The following is a 20,368-nucleotide window of genomic DNA, read 5'->3' as shown; positions in this document are numbered from 1 at the left end:
AGCCACTGCAAAAAATACACTGAAATACACAGACCACTGACACTATGAAGCAAATATGTAAACAAATCTGCAAAATAACCAACTAGCATCATAATGTCAGGATCAAATTCACACATAACAATATTGACCTTAAATGTAAATGGGCTAAATGCCCCAATTAAAAGACATGGAGTAACAAGCTGGGTAAAGTAAAAATCCATCAGTGTGCTGTATTCAAGAGACCCATCTCATATGCAAAGACACACATAGACTCAAAATAAAAGTATAGAAGAAAATTTACCTAGCAAATGGGAAGCAGAAAAAAGCAGGAGATGCAATCCTAGTTTCTGATAAAATAGACTTTAAACCAACAAAAATCAAACAAGACAAAGAAGGGCATTACCTATTGATAAAGGGGTCAATTCAACAAGAATAGCTAACTATCCTAAATATATATGCAACCAATACCTACACCCAGATTCATAAAACAGCTTGTTAGAGACCTACAAAGAGAGACTCTCACACATCAATAGTGGGAGATCTTAACACCCCAATATCAATATTAGACAGATCATCAAGACAGAAAATTAACAAAGATATTCAGGACTTGAATTCAGCTCTGGATCAAGTAGACCTGATAGATACCTATAGATCTTTCCACCCCAAAGCAACAGAATATACATTCTTCTCAGTGCCACATGTCACTTACTCTTAAATTGATCACATAATTGAAAGTAAATCACACTTCAGCAAATGCAAAAGAACTAAAATCATAACAGTCTCTCAGACCACAGCGCAATCAAATTAGAACTCAAGAGTAAGAAAATAACTCAAAACCACACAACTACATGGAAATTGAACAATCTGCTTTTGAATGACTACTGGGTAAGTAATGAAATTAAGGCAGAAATCAGTTCTTTGAAATCAGTGAAAACAAAGAGATAACATGCCAGAATCTCTGGGATACAGCTAAAGCAGTCTTGAGAGGGAAGTTTATAGCACTACATGCCCACATCAAAAAGCTAGAAAGATCTCAAATTGACACCCTAGTGTTACAACTGAAAGAACTAGAGAACCAAGAGCAAACAAACCCCAAGGCTAGCAGAAGACAAGAAATAACCAAGATCAGAGTGGAACTGAGGGAGATAGAGACTTAAAAAATCCTTCAAAAAAATCAATCCAGGAGCTGTTTTTTGGAAAATGTTAATAAAATAGACCACTATTTTATTAATAAATAGGCCACTAGCTAGACTAATGAAGAAAAGAAAGAAGAATCAAATACATACCCTAAAAATGGTAAAGAAGATATCACCACTTACCCCCAAAATATGCAAACAACTATTACAGAATTCTATAAACAGCTCTATGCAAATAAAGGAGAAAATCTAGAAGAAATGGATAAATTCCTGGACACATATACCCTCCCAAGAGTGAACCCAGAAGAAGTTGAATCCCTGAATAGAGCGATAACAAGTTCCAAAATTGAAGCAGTAATAAATGGCCTACCAACCAAAAAAAGCCAATAACCAGATAGATTTACAGCTGAATTCTGTCAGAAATACAAACAGGGGCTGATTCCATTTCTTCTGAAATTATTCCAAACAACTGAAAAGGAGAGACTCCTCCCTAACACATTCTATGAGGCCAGCATTATCCTTCTACCAAAACTAGTGGAGATACAAAAAAAAAGAAAAAAGAAAAGAAAAGAAAACTTTAGGCCAATATCCCTGATGAACATCAATGCAAAAATTCTCAATAAAATACTGGCAAACCAAATCCAGCAGCACATCAAAAAGCTTATCCACCACAATCAAGTTGCCTTCATTCCTGGGATGCAAGGCTGGTTCAACATATGCAAATCAATATGCATAATCCATCACGTAAACAGATCTAAAGACAAAAACCACATGACTATCTCAATAGACAAAGAAAAGGCCTTTGATAAAATTCAACACCTCTTCATGTTAAAAACTCTCAATAAACGAGGTATTGAAGGAACATACCTCAAAATAATAAGAGCCATTTATGACAAAACCAAAACCAATATTATACTGAATGAACAAAAGCTAGAAGCATTCCCCTTGAAAACCAGCACAAGACAAGGATACCTTCTGTCACCACTCTGATTCAACATAGTTTTGGAAGTTCTGGCCAGAGCAATAGGGCAAGAGAAAGAAATAAAGGGTATTTAAATACGAAAGGATGAAGTCAAATTGTCTTTGTTTGCGGATAACATGATCCTATATCTAGAAAACCCCATTGTCTCAGCCCCAAAGCTCCTTAAGCCAATTAGCAACTTTAGCAAAGTCTCAAAATACAAAATCAATGTGCAGAAGTCACAAGCATTTGTATACAGCAACAACACGCAAGCAGAGAGCCAAATCATGAATGAACTCCCATTCATAATTGCTACAGAGAGAATAAAATACCTCGGAATACAGCTAACAAGAGAAGTGAAGGACCTCTTTAAAGAGAACTACAAACCACAGCTCAAGGAAACCAGAGAGCACATAAACAAATGGAAAAGTATTACATGTTCATTTATAGGAAGATTTAATATTGTGAAAATGGCCATACTGCTCAAAGTAATTTATAGATTCAATGCTATTCCCATCAAACTACCATTGACATTCTTCACATAATTAGAAAAAACTATATTAAAATTCATATGGAGCCAAAAAAGAGCTTGTAAAGCTAAGACAATCCTAAGAAAAAAGAACAAAGCTGGAGGCATCATGCTACTGACTTAAACTATACTATAAGGCTACAATAACCAAAACAGCATGGTATTGGTACAAAAACAGACACATAGGCCAATAGAACAGAACAGAGAACTCAGAAATAAGATCGCACATCCACAACCATCTGATCTTCAACAAACCTGACAAAAACAAGCAATGAGGAAAAGATTCCCTATCTAATAAATAGTGCTGGGAGAACTTACTATCCATTTGTAGAAAATTGAAACTGAGACCCTTCCTCCCACCTTATACAAAAATTAACTAAAGATGGGTTAAGACTTAAATGTAAAACCTAGAAGTATAAAAACCCTAGAAGAAAATCTAGGCAATACCATTCAGGACTTTGGCAAGGATAAAGATGATAAAATCACTAAAAGCAATTGCAACAAAAGTAAAAATTGACAAATGGGATCTAATTAAAGAGCTTTTGCACAGCAAAGAAACTATCATCAGAGTGATATGCAAACCTGCAGAGTCAGAGAAAAACTTTGCAGTCTATCCATCCAACAAAGGTCTAATATCCAGAGTCTACAAGGGGCTCAAATTTGCAAGAAAAAAACCCAACAACCCCATTAAAAAGTAGGCAAAGGACATGAACAGACACTTGTTAAAAGAATACATTCATACATCCAACAAACGTGAAAAAAGTTCAACATCACTGATTATTAGGGAAATGCAAATCAAAACCGCAGTGAGATACCATCTCACACCAGTCAGAACGGCCATTATTAAAGTCAAGAAACAACAGATACTTGATATCAAAAACATAAATTGTGTGGTAGGAGTAAAAGTGTAGACATTGTGCAAATGATCAAAGTTAAGTAGTTATCAGGTTAAAATAAAATAACCTCTTATTAGTTAAGATGTTTTATGTAAGTCTCATGGTAACCAGTAAAGCAAAAATCTTTACTAGATACAAAAACAGATATAAAGAAATAATTCAAAGTATACAACTACAGAAAATCATCAGACTACAAAGGAAGACAGCAAGAAAGAAAAAGAGAAACAAAGAATTTATAAATTAAAAAATTAACAAAATGGAAGCAATAAGTCCTTATGAATAATTACTTTGAATGTAAATGGATTAAATTATTCAATTAAAATGGCTAGAATGGCTGAATGGATTTTTTTTTTTTTTAAAGATCAAACCATATGCTACCCATGAGAGACTCACTTTACCTTTAAGGACATACATATACTGAAAATAAGGGATGGAAAAAATATTCCATGCAAATGGAAACCAAAAGAGAGCAGGGGGTTGCTATACTTACATCAAACAAAATATACTTTAAGTCAAAAACTTGTTTTTACTTAAAAACAAGTTTGTTTAATAATGCTCAAGTGGTCAATCCATCAAGAGGATATAACAGTTGTAGATAATGTATATTCAACATCAGCTCACCTAAATATATAAAGCAAAGTAAAAGATCTTATTGGAAACATAGACTGTAATATAATAATAGAAAACTGCAATACCGTACTTTCAACACTGGACAGATCAAACGGACAGAAAATCATTAAGGAAACAGAAGACTTGAACTACACTTTAGGCCAAATGGACCTAACAGTAATTTACAGAACATTTCATCCAACAGCAGCAGAATATACTTTCCTCTGGAGCATACCAGGAATGTTCTCCCAGGATAAATGATGTATGTTAAGCTGCAAAGAAAATCTTAGTAAATTAAAGAAGATTGAAATCATGTCAAATATCTTTTCCAATTACAATGGCATGAAACTAGAAATCTGTAACAGGAAGTACCTTGGAAAATTCATAAATATGTGGAAATTAGTGGGCTTCTGAATGGTCAATGAATCAAAAGAAAAAAGGAAAATTTAAAATATCTTGAGGCAAATGAAAATGAAAACACAATATTGCAAAACTTATGGGATACAGCAAAAGTACTCTTGAGAGAAAATTTTATAGAAATAAATACCTATCAAAAAAGAAGAATGACCTCAAATGAACAAGCTAATGTTATACCTCAAATAACTAAAACAAGAAGAAAGTAAACTCCAACTTAGCAAAAGGAATCATATAACAAAGATCAGTGCAGAAATAAATAGACTACAAAACAATAGAAAATACAAAAAACTAAAGTTTTTTGAAAAGATAAGCAAAATTGTTATATTGTTACCAAGACTAAAAGAAAAAAGGAAACAATAATCAAAATAAGTCACAAATAAAAGAGTAGACATTACAACAGATACCACAAAAATATAAAAGATCAGAGATGACCATAAACAATGATACATCAACACATTGAATAACCTAAAATAAATGGGTGTATTTCTAGAAACATACATCTACCAAGACTGAATCATGAAGACAGAAAAATCTGAACAAACCAATAATGAATAAGAAAATTGAATCAGTAATCACCTAAACCTCTCAACAAAGCCCAAAGACTTCACTACTAAATTCTACCCACTATTTGAAGAACTAACACTAATCTTTCTTAAACTCTTCCAAAAAATTAAAGATGAGAAAATACTTCCAAACTCATTTTACAAGGCCTGCATTACTCGGATATAATAGCCAGACAAGGACAGTACAGGAAAACAAAACTACAAGCCAATATTTCTGATGGACATAGATTGAAAAATTCTCAGTAAAATACTAGCAAAGCAAACTCAGCAACATATTAAAGAGATCATTCACCATGATCAAGTGAGATTTCTCCCTAGGATGCAAGGATGCTTCAACATATGCAAATTTATAAATGTGATACCATATTAACAAAATGAAGGCCAAAACCTCACAATTACCTGAATAGATGCAGAAAAAGTTTTTATGAAATTCAGTATCTGTTCATGATTAAAATTCCCAGTCAGATACGTATAGAAGGAATGCACCTCAACATGATAAAGTACATATATGACAAGCCCACAGCTAACATCAAACTCAATGGTAAAAAATTGAAAGCTTGTCCTCTAAGAACAGGAACAAGACAATGATTTCTTTCTTGCCACTTCTATTCCATATGGTACTGGAAGTCCTAGCCAGAGCAGTTAGGCAAGAAAAAGAAATAAAAAGTATCTAAATAGGAAAGGAAAAAGTGAAATTGTCTGTTTGCTAATGAAATGTAGAAAACCCTAAGGATTCCCCCAAAACTGGCTAGAACTGATTCAAAATCAAAGTTTCAGGTTACAAAATCAACATACAAAAATTAGTAGCAATGCTATGCACTAATAACGAAGTATCTGAAAAATAAGAAAACAGTTTCCATTTACAATAGCATCAAAATTAAAATAATTAGAAATACATTTAACCAAGGAGGTAAAATTTTGTACATGGAAAACTCTGAAACACTGATGAAAGAAACTGAAAATACATAAATGGAATGATATCTCATGTTCATGGATTAGAAGAATTAATATTGTTAAAATGTCCGTGCTTGTAGATCACCCAAAGTGATCTACAAATTCAATGCAATCTCTATCAAAATTCCAATGTTATTTGTTACATAAACAGAAAAAAATAACCTTAAAATTCTTATGAAACCACAAAAGCCCCAAATAGCCCAAGAAATCTTGAGAAAAAGAACAAAGCTGAAGGTATCAGACCCTCTGACTTCAAAATATATTATAAAGCTATTGTAATAAAAACAGCATGGTACTGGCATAAAAATAGACACATCAACCAATGAAACAGGATAGAAATCCCAGAAATAAACCCAAGTATTCACAGTCAATTGATTTTCAATAAAAGTATGAAGAATATACAATGGGGAAAAATAGTCTTTTCAATAAATTGTTTGGGAATACTGGATATCCACATGCAGAAGATAAAATTAGACACTTATCTCTCACCACATACAAAAATTAAAATAGATTAAAGACTTAAATGTAAGACCTGACACTGTAAAACTACTGGAAGAAAACATAGGAGAAAGTTTCGTGACATTGGTCTGGACAATAATTTATTGGATATGACCCAAAAAACACAGACAACAAAAGCAAAAATATACAAATGAGATTACATCATACCAAAAGCTATTGCATAACAAAGGAAACAATTAACAGAGTGAAAAGACAACCCATGAAATGGAAGCAAATATATGCAAACCTCTCTCTATTGCAGAGTAGGATAACTAGAGTATTGTATATACAATAATGTATTGTATATTTTAAAATAACTAGAAGATACATTTTTGAATGTTTTCATCACAAATGTGTTTAAGGTGATGGATATGTCAATTATCCTGATTTGATCATTACACAATTTGTTTAAGTATTGAAACATGATGTTGTATCTCATAAATGTGTACAATTATTATGTGTTAATCGTATGTTGAAAAAAAAAATATTTACAAACCATGCATATGATAAGGGCTTCTTAGCCAAAATGTATAAGGAACTCAAACATCTCCTTGGCAAGAAAATGTATAACTATAAAAATGGGCAAAGGGCCTGAACAGGCATTTCTCAAAACAGGACATACAAATAGCCAACAGATATATTTAAAAATGCTCAACATCTCTGATCATCAGGGAAATGCAAATTAAAACCGCAATAAGATGTCACCTCACATCTGTTAGAATGGCTATTATAAAAAAGATGAAACATAACAAGTGTTGGCAAGTATGTGGAGAAAAAAGAACCCTCGCATACTGTTGGTGGGAGTGTAAATTAGTATAACCATTTCGGAAAATGAAATGGAGGTTTCTCAAAATACTAAAAATGGAATTACCATATGATCCAGCAATCCCACTTCTGAGTTTATATCCAAAGGAATTGAAATCAATATGTTGAAGAGATATCAGCAACCTCATGTTTATTTCAGCATTATTTACAATAGCTAATATATGAAAGCAACCTAAGCATTTGTTAATGAAGGAATAGAAAAATAAAATGTAGTATATACAGTGGAATACTATACAGCCTTAAAAAGAAAGAAGTTTTGTCATTTGGACAACATAGATGAAACTGGAGGATATTATCCTAAGTGAAATAAGGCAGGCACAAAAAAATAAATACTGGGCTAGGCGCAGTGGCTCACGCCTGTAATCCTAGCACTTTAGGAGGCCGAGGCCGGCAGATCACGAGGACAGGAGATCGAGACCATCCTGGAGAACACAGTGAAACCCCGTCTCTACCAAAAATACAAAAAAATTAGCCGGGCATGGTGGCGGGCGCCTGTAGTCCCAGCTTCTAGGGAGGCTGAGGCAGGAGAATGGCGTGAACCCAGGAGGCGGTGGAGCTTGCAGTGAGTGGAGATCGCACCACTGCACTCCAGCGTGGACGACAGAGCCAGACTCCATCTCAAAAAACAAAACAAAAAAAACCAAAAAAAAACAAATACTGTATAATCCCACTTACATGTGAAATGTAAAAACGTCAGTCTCAGAGTAGAGGCTAGAGAGGGACAGAGAAATGGAAAAGGGAAGATGATTATCAAAGGGTACAAAGTTGCAGTTAAACTGGAGAAATAAGTTTTTGTGATCCATTGCATTACATTGTCACCACAATTGATAACAATGAATTGTGTATTTCAACATTGCTATAAGAATAGATTTTTTGCTATTCTTATCAAACTACCAATGACATTCTTCATAGAACTAGAAAAAACTGTTTAAAAATTCATGTAGAACCAAAAAAGAGCCAGAATAGCCAAGGCAATCCTAAGCAAAAAGAACAAAGCTGGAGGAATCACATTACCTGACTTCAAACTATACTACAAGGTTACAGTAACCAAAACAGCATGATACTGGTACAAAAACAAGCACATAGACCAATGGAACAGAATAGACAGCCCAGAAATAAGGCCATACATCTACAACCCATCTGATCTTTGACAAAGCTGACCAAAACAAGTGATGGGGAAAAGACTTCCTATTCAATGAATGGTGCTGGGATTACTGACTAGCCATATGCAAAATATTGAAGCTGGACCCCTTTCTTATACCACATACAAAAATCAACTCAAGATGAATTAAAGACTTAAGTGTAAAACACAAAACTATAAAAACGCTGGACCTAGGAATGGGCAAAGATTTCATGACGAAGACACCAAAAGCAATTGCAACAAAAGCAACAATTTACAAATGGAATCTAATTAAGCTTTTGCACAGGAAAAGAAACTATTAACAGAGTAAACAGACAACCTACAAAATGGGAGACAATATTTGCAAATTATCTGACAAAGGTCTAATATCCAGTTTCTGTTAAAAACTTAGACAAGTTTACAAGAGAGAAATAACCTCATTAAAAGTGGGCAAAGGACACTTACAGATACTTCTCAAAAGAAGACATACATGCTGCCAACAAACATATGAAAAAAGCTCAATATCACTGATCATTAAGGAAATTCAAATCAAAACCATAATGGGATACCATCTCAAACCAGTCAGGATGGCTACTATTAAAAAGTCAAAACAGAACAAATGCTAGCGAGGTTGCAGAGAAATGAAAATACTTGTACACTGTTGGTGGGAATGTAAATTAGTTCAATCATTGTGGAAAGCAATATGGTGATTCCTCAAAGAGCTAAAAGCAGAACTACCATTCAGCTGAGCAGTCCCATTACTGGGTATATACCCAGGGGAATATAAAGCATTGTATCATAAAGACACATGCATGTAAATGTTCACTGCAGCACTATTCACAACAGCAAAGGCATAGAATCAACCTAAGTGCCCATCAATGACATTGAATAAAGAAAATGTGGTACATATACACCATGGAATACTATGCAGCCATAAAAAGAATGAGGTCATGTCTTTTGTGGGAACGTGAATTAAGCTGGAGGCTATCATCCTTAGCAAATGAACACAGGAACATATAACCAAATACCACATGTTCTCACTTACAAGTGAAAACTAAATGATGAGAACTTATGAACATAAAGAAGAAAACAAGAGATATCAGGGTCTACTTGATGGGAAGTGGGAGGTGGGAGGGGAGCAGAAAAGATAACTATTGGGTACCCGGCTTAATACCTGGGTGATGAAATAATTTATACAGCAAATCCCCATGACACATGTTTACCGATGTACCAAATGTTCACAGGTACCCCCAAACCTAAAATAAAAGTTTTAAAAAATGAGGAACATATGCACCATGGAATACTATTCAACCATAAAAAAGAATGAGATCATGTCTTTTGTGGGAACATGGATGGAGCTGGAGACTATTATCCTCAGCAAACTAATTCAGGAACAGAAAACCAAATGCCACATGTTCTCACTTATAAATGGGAGCTAAATGATGAGAACTCACAACACAAAGAAAGGAACAACAACACTGGGGTCTACTCGAGGGCACTGGGTGGAAGGAGGGAGAGGATCAGAAAAGATAGCTATTGGATACTGAGCTTAATACCTTGGTGTTGAAATAATCTGTACAATAAAGCCCCACAACATGAGTTTATCTATGTAACAAACCTTCACATGTACCCCCCGAACCTAAAATAAAAGGTTTTTTTCTTTTTTAAAGAAGAAGAAGAGATTCATCCATGTGCAGTGGCTTATGCCTATAATCCCAGCACTTTGAGAGGCTGAGGCAGGTGGAGCACTTGAGGCCAGGAGTTCAAGACCAGCCAGGTCAACAAGGTGAAACCCCATCTCTAAAAATTTTTAAAAATTAGCCGGGCATGGTAGGGCACACCTGTAATCCCAGCTACTTGGGAGGCTGAGGCATGAGAATCACTTGAACCCAGGAGGCAGAAGTTGCAGTGAACCAAGATTGTGCCACCGCATTCCAGCCTAGGTGACAGAGTTGAGACTATGTCTCAAAAAAAAAAAAAAAAAAAGATGTTAAATTTTATTTTTATTTTTATTTTAAGTTATGGGGTACATGTGCAGGATATGCAGGTTTGTTATATAGATAAATGTGTGCCATGGTGGTTTGTGTACCTATCAACCCATCACCTAGGTATTAAGCCCAGCATGCATTACTTAGTTTTCCTAATGCTCTCCCTCCCCCCACCCCACTCCACCCCCCAACAGACCCCAGTGTGTGTTCTTCACCTCCCTGTATTCACGTATTCTCATTGTTCAGTTCCCACTTATAAGTGAGAACATGCAGTGTTTGGTTTAAAGAATAAATTTTTAACCTTCACATTACACACACACAAATAAGTTGGTAAGGTGATGGATATGTTAATTAGTTTGATTTAGTCTTTCTACAAGGTATAAATAGATCAAAACATCACATAGTGCCCCATAAATACATGTAATTGTTAATTAAAAATAAATAAATATGTAAAAATGAATAGGCAAACCACCAGCTGGATAAGTATAATACACATAACCACCAAAGAAATCATTCAGCATATGAAAAAATGTATACAAATTAATAATGAAAAACACAAATACTTAATAAAAATAGGCAAAACTTAAGCAGACACTGCCAAAAAAAAGAGTAGCTAAAAACACATAAAAGATGCTCAATTTAATAAGTCATTATGGAAATTAAAACACAATTAGATACTACTTAACACTCATTACAATGACTAAAATTCAAGCACTGGCAAAACCATGTTTGTTGGGAGCATGTGGAGCAACTGGAGCTCTCATACATTGCTGGTGAGTATGTGAAATGGTATAACCATTTTAGAAAATAGCTTGATAATTTCTTATAGAGTTAAACATACATCTTTCCATCATTCTGCAATTTCATTCCAGGTTGTCTATACAAGAGAAATGAAAACATATATCTACAAAAAGACTTGAATAAGAATGCTTACAGCAGCTTTATTTAAAATAGCCAAAAAATTCATAAAACATCACACGTGTCTGTCAATATGAAAATAGCTACACCATAGTACACTCACACAATTAAATAGTACTCAGCTTTATGAAAGGAACAAACTACTGATATATGAGATGCAATAACATAGGTAAATCTTGAAAATATTATGTTGAGTGTAAGAGCCAGAAACAAAAAATACACGTATTATGATTCTAAAAAGATACAGTTAAAGGTCAGGCAAAACTAATACTTGTTGATGGAAATAGAAACAATGGTTGCCTCTAGGGGCAGGAGGAATGACTGGGAGGAGCACAGGGGAACTTTCAGAGATAATGAAAATATTTTGTCTTGAATAAAGTTTGGGTCACACAGGTGTATTCATTTAACAAAACTCATTAAGCTGTACATTTATGATCTGTGCATATCATTCTCTTAATAATACCTCAATTAAAAATAATAAAAACTTATTAAAAGATGCAGCATTTACAATTAGTATTTGATTTTGTGGAACACATAACTTTTAAAAATATGTGCAATTTAATTAATAAAATATATGCTCTGAGCTCTTTGGAATAAAAGGTAAATCTGACATAGAGCCTGTCCTCCAAGAACATAGAGTCTATAAGACCATTGGAAACTTCCAGGACGAATTAGAGAGCCCCCGGAGAGGGAGGATTAGGGCGAAGGCAAAGGGGAAGGGATGGGAAGAAGTGTAGCTGGGATTTTAAGGGATGGCATGTGAAAGGAAACCACAGGAAGACAGTCTACCTCAAACTTTAAATATGTGTTGACATTGATTTATCTAATTATAAAACTTAATTTCATGTTTGCAAAATTCAAAAGTAGTGAAAGCAATAAATTTAGACAGTTACTCAGATCTGGTAAAAAAAACTTTTCAGAGGTTTAAAATAAAAATTAACCAGTTTGTTCATTTATTAAGCCATTTATTCAACAAAGATTTATTAAGCTAGGGGCATATTCTAAGGTCTACCAAAATGAAAGACAGCTGCTCTTTTGGAGCTAGATTTAAATTTAATTCTAATTTTGTTGAGACAGGAATTGTATGGAAGAGAAAAAGAAACTTATTAAATATATAACATTCTTTGAGTCCCTATCAAGTGCAGTGACCAAAGAAATGTAGACCTTTTCTGCATTGCTTTCAGCCTTCTGTCAAAGGTAGGATTCATTAAAAGTGGGAACAGTTCTGGACCCCAGAGTTGGCAAAGCTCTCATGGGGATGTGGTGGAGGCCAGTGAGTAAGGCAGTTCCATAGACACTGCACTTAGTGTTTGTTTCGTAGGCACAGTCTCACTTAATCCTCACAAGGACTATCTTAACTGTTTTAAGATCAGGGCTGAGAAAGTTTAGCAAATCAGACAGACAGGGGCAAAGTTGCCTCTCAAAGCCACATATATCTGTGGAAGTAGAGGCTGTCCATCTCTACACCAGACTGCTTCTGGACATCTCCAGGGTGCCCTGACTGAAGCATCCTTCACTGTGATCCACCTCAGCAGTGTCCTGCAGAGCCCTCTGGAGAGCCAGCTTGAGGATCGGCTGCCGGAGCCGCCACTGCTTCCTAAAGGAGCCCACGAAGAAGTAAATGATAGGGTTGGCACTGCTGTTAAAAGACGACAGGACAACTGAAATTGGATGAATATGACAAAATAACACAACAGAATTCTTCCAGATCCATAATATTAGGAACCACTGAATGCCGAAGGGCAGGCCGCAGAGGAGGAAGATCAGCACGGTGAGCAGGATGGTCAGGTACAGCCTGGTCAGTGGCAGACTCCGGGAGCCACAGAGGATCCTGACCAGCAGGGCCAGGCTGGATCCACAGAGAACCACAAATAAAAACATCAGCCACGCTGCTGTGATGAAATCAAATGTCTGACACCAACCAGGGTCATCATCACTAAATAAGAAGCCACAGAACTTCCCTTCCAAGATGCTCAGCAGCAGGGACAGGGCCCAGAGCAGGACACACATGACCGCTGACAGGTGTCTGGGGCGGCGGCAGCGGTACCAGATGGGCCACAGGACGGACAGGCAGCGCTCGGTGCTGATGGCGCTTAGCATGCTCAGGCCTGCAAGGTAGGCACAGGTCATCACAGTGAAGAAGCTAGGGATATTGATGGAGATGGAACCGAAGAAGTTAATGAGGTATGCCAGGCAACTTGTCATCTGGAAGCAGAGGAAGAGGAAGTCGGCCCCGGCCAGGCTGAGGACGTAGACAGAGAAGGCGTTTCTGCGCATGCGGAAGCCCAGGAGCCAGAGCACAAACGCGTTTCCTACCAGCCCTACCAGGGCAATGAAGAGGATCAGGAAGACCGAGATCATGGTCTCCTTGCCACAAAGCAGAGGAAGGGCTTGATCATTTCCATTCATTGTTGTACTTTCGGTTCCCCAGGCCGGGGTGGTTGGATCCATGCTCAGAAAACCTCCACTGGCGCCCCTGGGAACAAAAACAAGACTTGAACACCTGCTGCATGTTCACTGATTGTCATGACCAGCCTGTTATGTAGTAATTACCTCCCCTGTTTTACAGGAGAGGAAATCAGAGGCTTGAAGAGATTAAGTCATTTATTAAAGGCCGGGGAGTTCTAGCACCTGGATTCAAACTCATTTCTTGCTGACTCTAAATCCTGGGCTCTTTCTATTACAAGATAGATCCTCTACTGATATGGGAATATTCTAAGGCCCAAACACCCGCACTCACTGTCACCATGTCATGTCTCCTAGAGGCAGGAGGAGAAAAGTCTAGGCAGAATATGTGGGACAGCAAGAGACAGGACTCTGAGTTCAGCATCCTTTTTATCCTGGCATACAGATTTCCTCTCAGGGGCCAGAAGAAATGACCCAGGCCATGACCCATGGCCACCCATAATGACTGAGAGGGGTTCATTAACAGTTAGAATGGAGATCATGATTTAGGGTCATAAAGGAGATGTGACTTCTTGCTAGGACAGGTCTGAGGATGGCCAGGCCTGTCAGGCTAGAAATGGCTCAGTGGGTCAGCTTTATGAAAACAGGAAGAATTTTTCTCTTATCCATTTCTGTGTCCTCAGTGCCTAGTTCAATGTGAAGGCATAGTGGAGAGTCAAGAAGTTTTTACCACATATGAATGAATGAATGAATGAATGAATGAATGAATGCATGGGGAGCCAAGAGTAGTTGAAAATTTGGGCTAAATGGAACACCAACATTTTAAAATGAAATTAGTCACTAAAAAACACACATGTAAAGAAATGAAGAAAACATCACTCCTCATGTTTCCTTCTGGGAAAGCTCTGGTGTATTTGAAGGGATTGCTTCTGCCTGCACAGACAGTGAATAATGGCCACTGTCATATCTTCAGTCCAGGAAGGGCTAGTATATGGCTTTTGCTCAGCACCCAAAAGAGTTTTAACTTCCAGTTTATGGAAAGGATTCAGGGTTTATCTGAATTTTTCTGTATCTTGGAGGAAAAGGGGGCAGTTTGGGAAAAGGAGAGAGAGGCGGCAATTCAGAGTGTCTAGTGTCTAGAGGTGACTAGAGGGTGTTGAGGTATGAATACATGTAAGGGGGGGGACCCATTATTTCCCCCAGATGATTTTGAGCTTTCTTTGCGAATTAAAGCACTTGTGAAAAAGGATCATTTGGGGAAGGGAGTGGGAAATTAGGAAAAAAGAACCACGTTTACACTGTGCAGGGCTTTGGGGGAAAAGCCAGCTGCCTATGTCAATTACACTTGGGAAGGAGCCCTTACTCACAGTGGGGTGCACAATAGCAGCTGGCTGAGTGCTCCTCAGGTATAGCCTCTTTAAATCCTCTTCAGAGCCCGGAGAAGTCAGTACTATTATTAGTCCCATTTTACAGATAAGTAGATTAAAGCACAAATATATTGAGTACTATGCTCCAGGTCTCACAAACAAGTGGTAGAGCCTGCATTTGAACCCACAGATCTGTGTCAGAGGGCTTGTTCTTAACCAGCCTTGCAGCCCCATTGCAAGGGTTCAGTGCCGACTACACATGAAGAAAGGAGAAAAGCAACAAATAATGCTCATATCAAATCCAAAATGGAATGTCAAAATTGCAGTTTTTTAAAGCCTAGATTAAGCAACTTTAAGAAACAGGAAGATAAATTAATCAAATAAGGAGATGAGAATAGAAGCCAACTGAAAATAAGCAACTGAGAATAAGCAACTGAATGCAAGAGCTCTTTCTTGCTTCAGAAAAACAGCTGTCAATCACTCCACACTGCAGAAAACTCTCATGGGTTGGAGGCCTCAAAGGGGAAAGTGAATGAGTCCTCCATGGGGGTACAGGATTGGCATCAAGGACTGAATGCATCCATCACATGCTGTCTTAGTTCCTGTAGCCCTGGTTGGCCAGATGAGGATATGGAGGAAAACCACTTCTGTTGTTGTCCCTCAGTGCAGGTTGGCCTTTTTATTTGTGGCACTGAACACAGTCTGCACCTGTATTTTTAAGTGTATGTCTGTTTTTTCTTTTATCTCCCTCATTAAACTCAACATTTTTGTTGTGGTTGTTCACTATTGCATCCCCAGCCTCCAGCACATGTCCCTTGGAGACCATCGATTGTAATATGCTCTTGTAACAAAGAAAGAAAGACAGGCTTAATGTGTACAAAACCGTTTTCTGAATCCCATGGTGAAAAGCAGGTCCAATACCAACTCCAGTCTCCTGGGGCCCTGTCCTGGGTTTATTTCTGTTCCATGCCTACATCATTCACTATTTGTGAGGCAGTCTTGAGAAAAATCTCCATTTGAGCACAGATGCTAAAAGAGAATCAGGGGCTATAGAGACTGCTAGTTGCCCCAAAAGCCATTCTCCTTTTCTCACACATAATAATTCTGAGTCTTAAATCAGAAAAAAGTCCATTTCTCAGCTTCCCTTTATGCTGATGGCACCACGTAACCATATGTGATGGTCAAGGGGAGGTGAGAGAAAGTGATATAACCAGCTCCTCCTGTACTCTTTCTTTCTTTCTCTTCTCTCAGGCTGGAATGCTGCTGCGTTTGGGAGCCAGGTAGGACCACAAGGGTAAGGGTATCTCTTTAGGGATGGGGAAATAGAAATTGGAAGGAGCCTTGATGTTTGATGTCTTGGAGTCATCAGCCCAAATCTAATAAACATTCTTTTTGATTATCACTATAATAGGTTTCTTTTTAAATAAGCCAAAATCATAAACTTAAATTACTTATACCTGTGTATTTATACCTGGGAGTACCTATGTATTCCCAATCCCTTTTTTTCCAACCACATTCCATTCTCAAGGCATTTATGATGATGGTGAGAGACTAGTCCAAAGAAGTGACACTAGATGGGAAGGTCAAACAATTAAAAAAAAAAGGGAGGTGATAGAATGAGAAATTGATTCAATCACATTAATAGAGAAAGTCTCAGGAAATACAAACTGAGAAGAGGCTATGGGAAGAAATGGATTTTTCCTATTTGCCGTTAGGATCTCATGTCCACCCTTCTCTACCTGCCTTTGCATCCTGGGAGGAGACATGTCTGTGCCTCATCAATGGGCTACCTGGCACTCAGGCTCCAAAGGGACACCTTGACAGGAGATTGAAGGGTGATTTTTAAAAAATGTCCTGGCTCTCTCCCTGCTCCATGAAGGGCTGTGAGTTGGCAGTGGCGGTGTTCTTCTACCTAAGGACATAGGCCTGTCTGGTGGCCGTTTCCTGTAGCCGCAGCTACAGTTACAGTTACAGCTACAGCTACCACTACAGTACATTCTGAGTTCTCAGAACCTCTCTTTCTCCTTATCACTTCACACCTAGCAATGGTAACAGCCCTCCACTATCACTTGCCTTTGAGGGCTTCAACATTCTTTAAATATTTCCTTAATCCCTATTCACACCTTTGTAAACAGTCTCTTCACTAAACTCTTCTAAACTACCCTGTTAGAGTGTGTGATGTGTGTTTTCTGCTGAGACAATGACAGATATGAAGAAAAAACCTTTTGAATAACAAGAAAATCGGTGCAACCTGAGGTTATTAATAACAATTTAGCTTAGGGAAGAAATGCCTTCATCATACCCTGCCCCTAAATTAAAATTAGCAAATTTTTTCTCTCCATAGTTGCAGATTTGAATGGTTGAAGAAAAGGGGAGAATATAGGTAGATAGAACAGAAGTGGGACGAATCTCTGCCTGACCCCATTCGGATCTCCCACCATCTAAGCTGCCAGCATCCAAAGCTCCCTCAAAGGTGCTTCCTGTCTCCTTTTCCTGATGAATTAATCAGGATGTGGACCAAGGTAAAAACCAAAACTGCCTTTGAAAGAAGATGGTTCTTGAACAAACTCTTACCTTAACACCCTTCTTTCTACTGGAGTTGGTGAGTTGAGAAGTGCTTTCCTGGGACAGGCAAACAGCTGAGGATGGGGAGATGCCTGCAGGAGCTGGAGTGAAAACTGATGACTAAGTAAAGCTTATCAAGACGCTCAACAACCCTGTGATTTCCTGTGCAGAGGGTGCTGGAAAATAAGAGTACGACACATGAAACCACATGAGATGTTTCTCAGCATTTGCCCTGACTCCAATCACTTCTCTTGGTTTCTCCCCTACCCTCTCTGGCCCCACTCCCTGCAAGGAATCACCATCCTGAAGTCTTTTGTTGCCCACAAGGAGCCTCTGCAGGAAGCAGATGAATCAAGCAACATGAGCTTTCATAGCTAAAGAATAGTCTGCCCTCTTCTGGTTGGCATTCAAGGCCCTGGGGCTCACTTGATCTTTTAAAATCAGGTTTATTTCAAATGACACTAAGGTGTATAAAATGAAATGTAAAGTCTCTCCAAGTCTCATTCCCCAAAAGCAACCACTGCATACTGTTGCCATTCTTTTTTTTTTTAAAAAAAAAGCTTTGCATAATAAAACAATGTTTCTATTTTTGATTTATCAATGTTAACAACTGGATATATTGAGTCTCCTTATAAATATAGGGACCTTAGCACATCACATGCACCATCTGTCACGTTTCTCCCTCTACATCATGATATTTATTAGCTAGATTATTTTTAGATCATCTAGAGCCAACCAATATTTTCAGCCTTATCTCCTATGACTTCCTTTCATGTGCCTATGCTGCAGCCAAATTGAGTTATAAGTAACAATTATGAAGCATTTAAGACAATCAGAAGAAACTATTCACTCATTTATTGATTCATTCAACACTGTTTATTGTTTGCCTATGATATGCCAGGTACCGTTGCAGGCAATGAAGACACAATGATGAACACCATACAAGATCATGCCCCTTTGCATTCCAGAGCAGCTGGGTGACCTCAGACAGGGAACATGTGTTGATTGAAGAGAGTTCTGAGACTCAGCATTTTCTTGTATTATACTCTGGTGCAGTGGGCAAAGCATGCATTTGTCCCCAGAAATCTGCTCTCCTCACGAGTAACACCAGGACCTTAGTAAGCTTTAACCTCTGTTACCGTCTAACCTACTGTGCTCTATTATTTTATTTTGATTCTGTTTCCCTCCAACAAATGATACACTTATTATTGTTTTAAATAGTCAATGTTTGTACAGGTTTATCCACATAATCACCAATGCTTTTGCTCATCCTCCCATTTTACATCTCATATCTTCCATTTCTCAAAACACATTCTTCAGGAGTTCCTCTTGTGAGAGTCTCTGCATGGTAAATGCCTCCTTTTATCTGTCTGAAAATGTTATTGTTTCACCCTCATCTTCTAAAGATGGTTTTTCCACTCATGACATTGTAGGGTGATAGTTACTTTCTTCCAGCACACTGAAGATCCACCTTCCGACTGCCAGTGTTACTGCTGTGGCCATCAGTATGGTTACTGTTGCAGCCATCAGTCAGGTTGCCATTCACTTGTGGTGATCTGCTTTTTTTTTCTCTAAGAGCTTTTATTTTTCTCAGCTATGGTACAGTCTCACCAAAATGTATCTAGTGACTCTTTTTCAAATCTTGTTTGGGATTTGTGGAGTTTCTGAGATTTTACAATTATCATTTAACATTTTTAGACAATTTAATGCTATAATCTCTTAAAATATTACATAATGGTGAAGAACACAAGACCAGGCTACTTGGCATTTCTCCTATGGGACCTTAGCCAAATTTTCTAACTCTTGTGTTTGTTTCCTCATCGGTAAAATGGGATAACATTATTAGTCTATAGGTTTGCTGTGAAGATGAATAATTTAATGTATATAAATGATTTACAATAGGAGCACATAGTAAGTACTATATAATTATTACCTCTTATGATCACTTTTAGTATTATCTCTTTCTGGAAGTCTAATTCAACATATGTTAGACCTCTTCTTCTATCATCCTTATTTCTTAACCTCTTCCTTATGTCTCATCTCTTTGTCTCTAAGGCTGCTTTCTGGGTAATTTCTTCAGATATATCTTACAGTTAACTAGATTCTTTCCATTCTGTCTAATCATCTGTTTAATCTATCCACTGAAGTTTAAATCCAATTTTTATATTACTGATTTCTAGAAGTTCTATTTGATGTTTTAAAAATTATACTTTAAGTTCTGGGATACATGTGCAGACATGCAGGTTTGTTACCTATGTATACACACGCCATGGTGGTTTGCGACACCCATCAACCCGTTATCTACATTAAGTATTTCTCCTAATGCTATCCCTCTCCTCGCTCCCCACTCCACAACAGGCATGGGTGTGTGATGTTCCCCTCCCTGTATCCATATGTTCTCATTGTTCAGCTACCACATGAGTGAGTACATGCGGTGTTTGGTTTTCTGTTACTGTGTTAGTTTGCTGAAAATGGTGCTTTCCAGTTTCATCCATGTCTCTGCAAAGAACATGAACTCAGCCTTTTTTATGGCTGCATAGTATTCCATGGTGTATAGGTACCACATTTTCTTTATCCAATCTATCATTGATGGGCATTTGGGTTGGTTCCAGGTCTTTGCTATTGTGAATAGTGCTG

At 37.5% G+C, this 20,368-nt stretch overlaps 1 protein-coding gene across 2 annotated transcripts; it reads right to left on the bottom strand.

Moving 5' to 3' along the window:
• Positions 1-11,591: 11,591 nt before the first annotated feature.
• MRGPRX2 (MAS related GPR family member X2) lies at positions 11,592-17,839 on the bottom strand. Of its 2 annotated transcripts, XM_028832503.2 has the most exons (2): positions 17,741-17,839; positions 11,592-13,869 (listed from the first exon to the last, which is right to left on the bottom strand). In XM_028832503.2, exon 2 carries the CDS (start codon positions 13,842-13,844, stop codon positions 12,855-12,857), a length of 990 nt encoding a protein of 329 aa, XP_028688336.1. In that variant the 5' UTR covers positions 13,845-13,869; positions 17,741-17,839; the 3' UTR covers positions 11,592-12,854. The 2 variants fall into 2 exon arrangements, with proteins under 2 accessions (XP_028688336.1, NP_001035512.1); NM_001040422.1 differs by lacking the exon at positions 17,741-17,839 and having other exon boundaries at positions 12,855-13,844.
• Between the last annotated feature and the right edge of the window lie 2,529 nt (positions 17,840-20,368).

Source organism: Macaca mulatta, chromosome 14 (assembly GCF_049350105.2).
Source record: "Macaca mulatta isolate MMU2019108-1 chromosome 14, T2T-MMU8v2.0, whole genome shotgun sequence".
Taxonomy (NCBI): Eukaryota; Metazoa; Chordata; class Mammalia; order Primates; family Cercopithecidae; genus Macaca; species Macaca mulatta.
Note: the sequence above shows the minus strand (reverse complement) of the source record. Positions and strands in the feature narration are given on the sequence as shown.

Bases quoted from the DNA above. Each gene is read 5' to 3' on its own strand.
- MRGPRX2 (XM_028832503.2), bottom strand. From the start codon at position 13,844: ATGGATCCAACCACCCCGGCCTGGGGAACCGAAAGTACAACAATGAAT.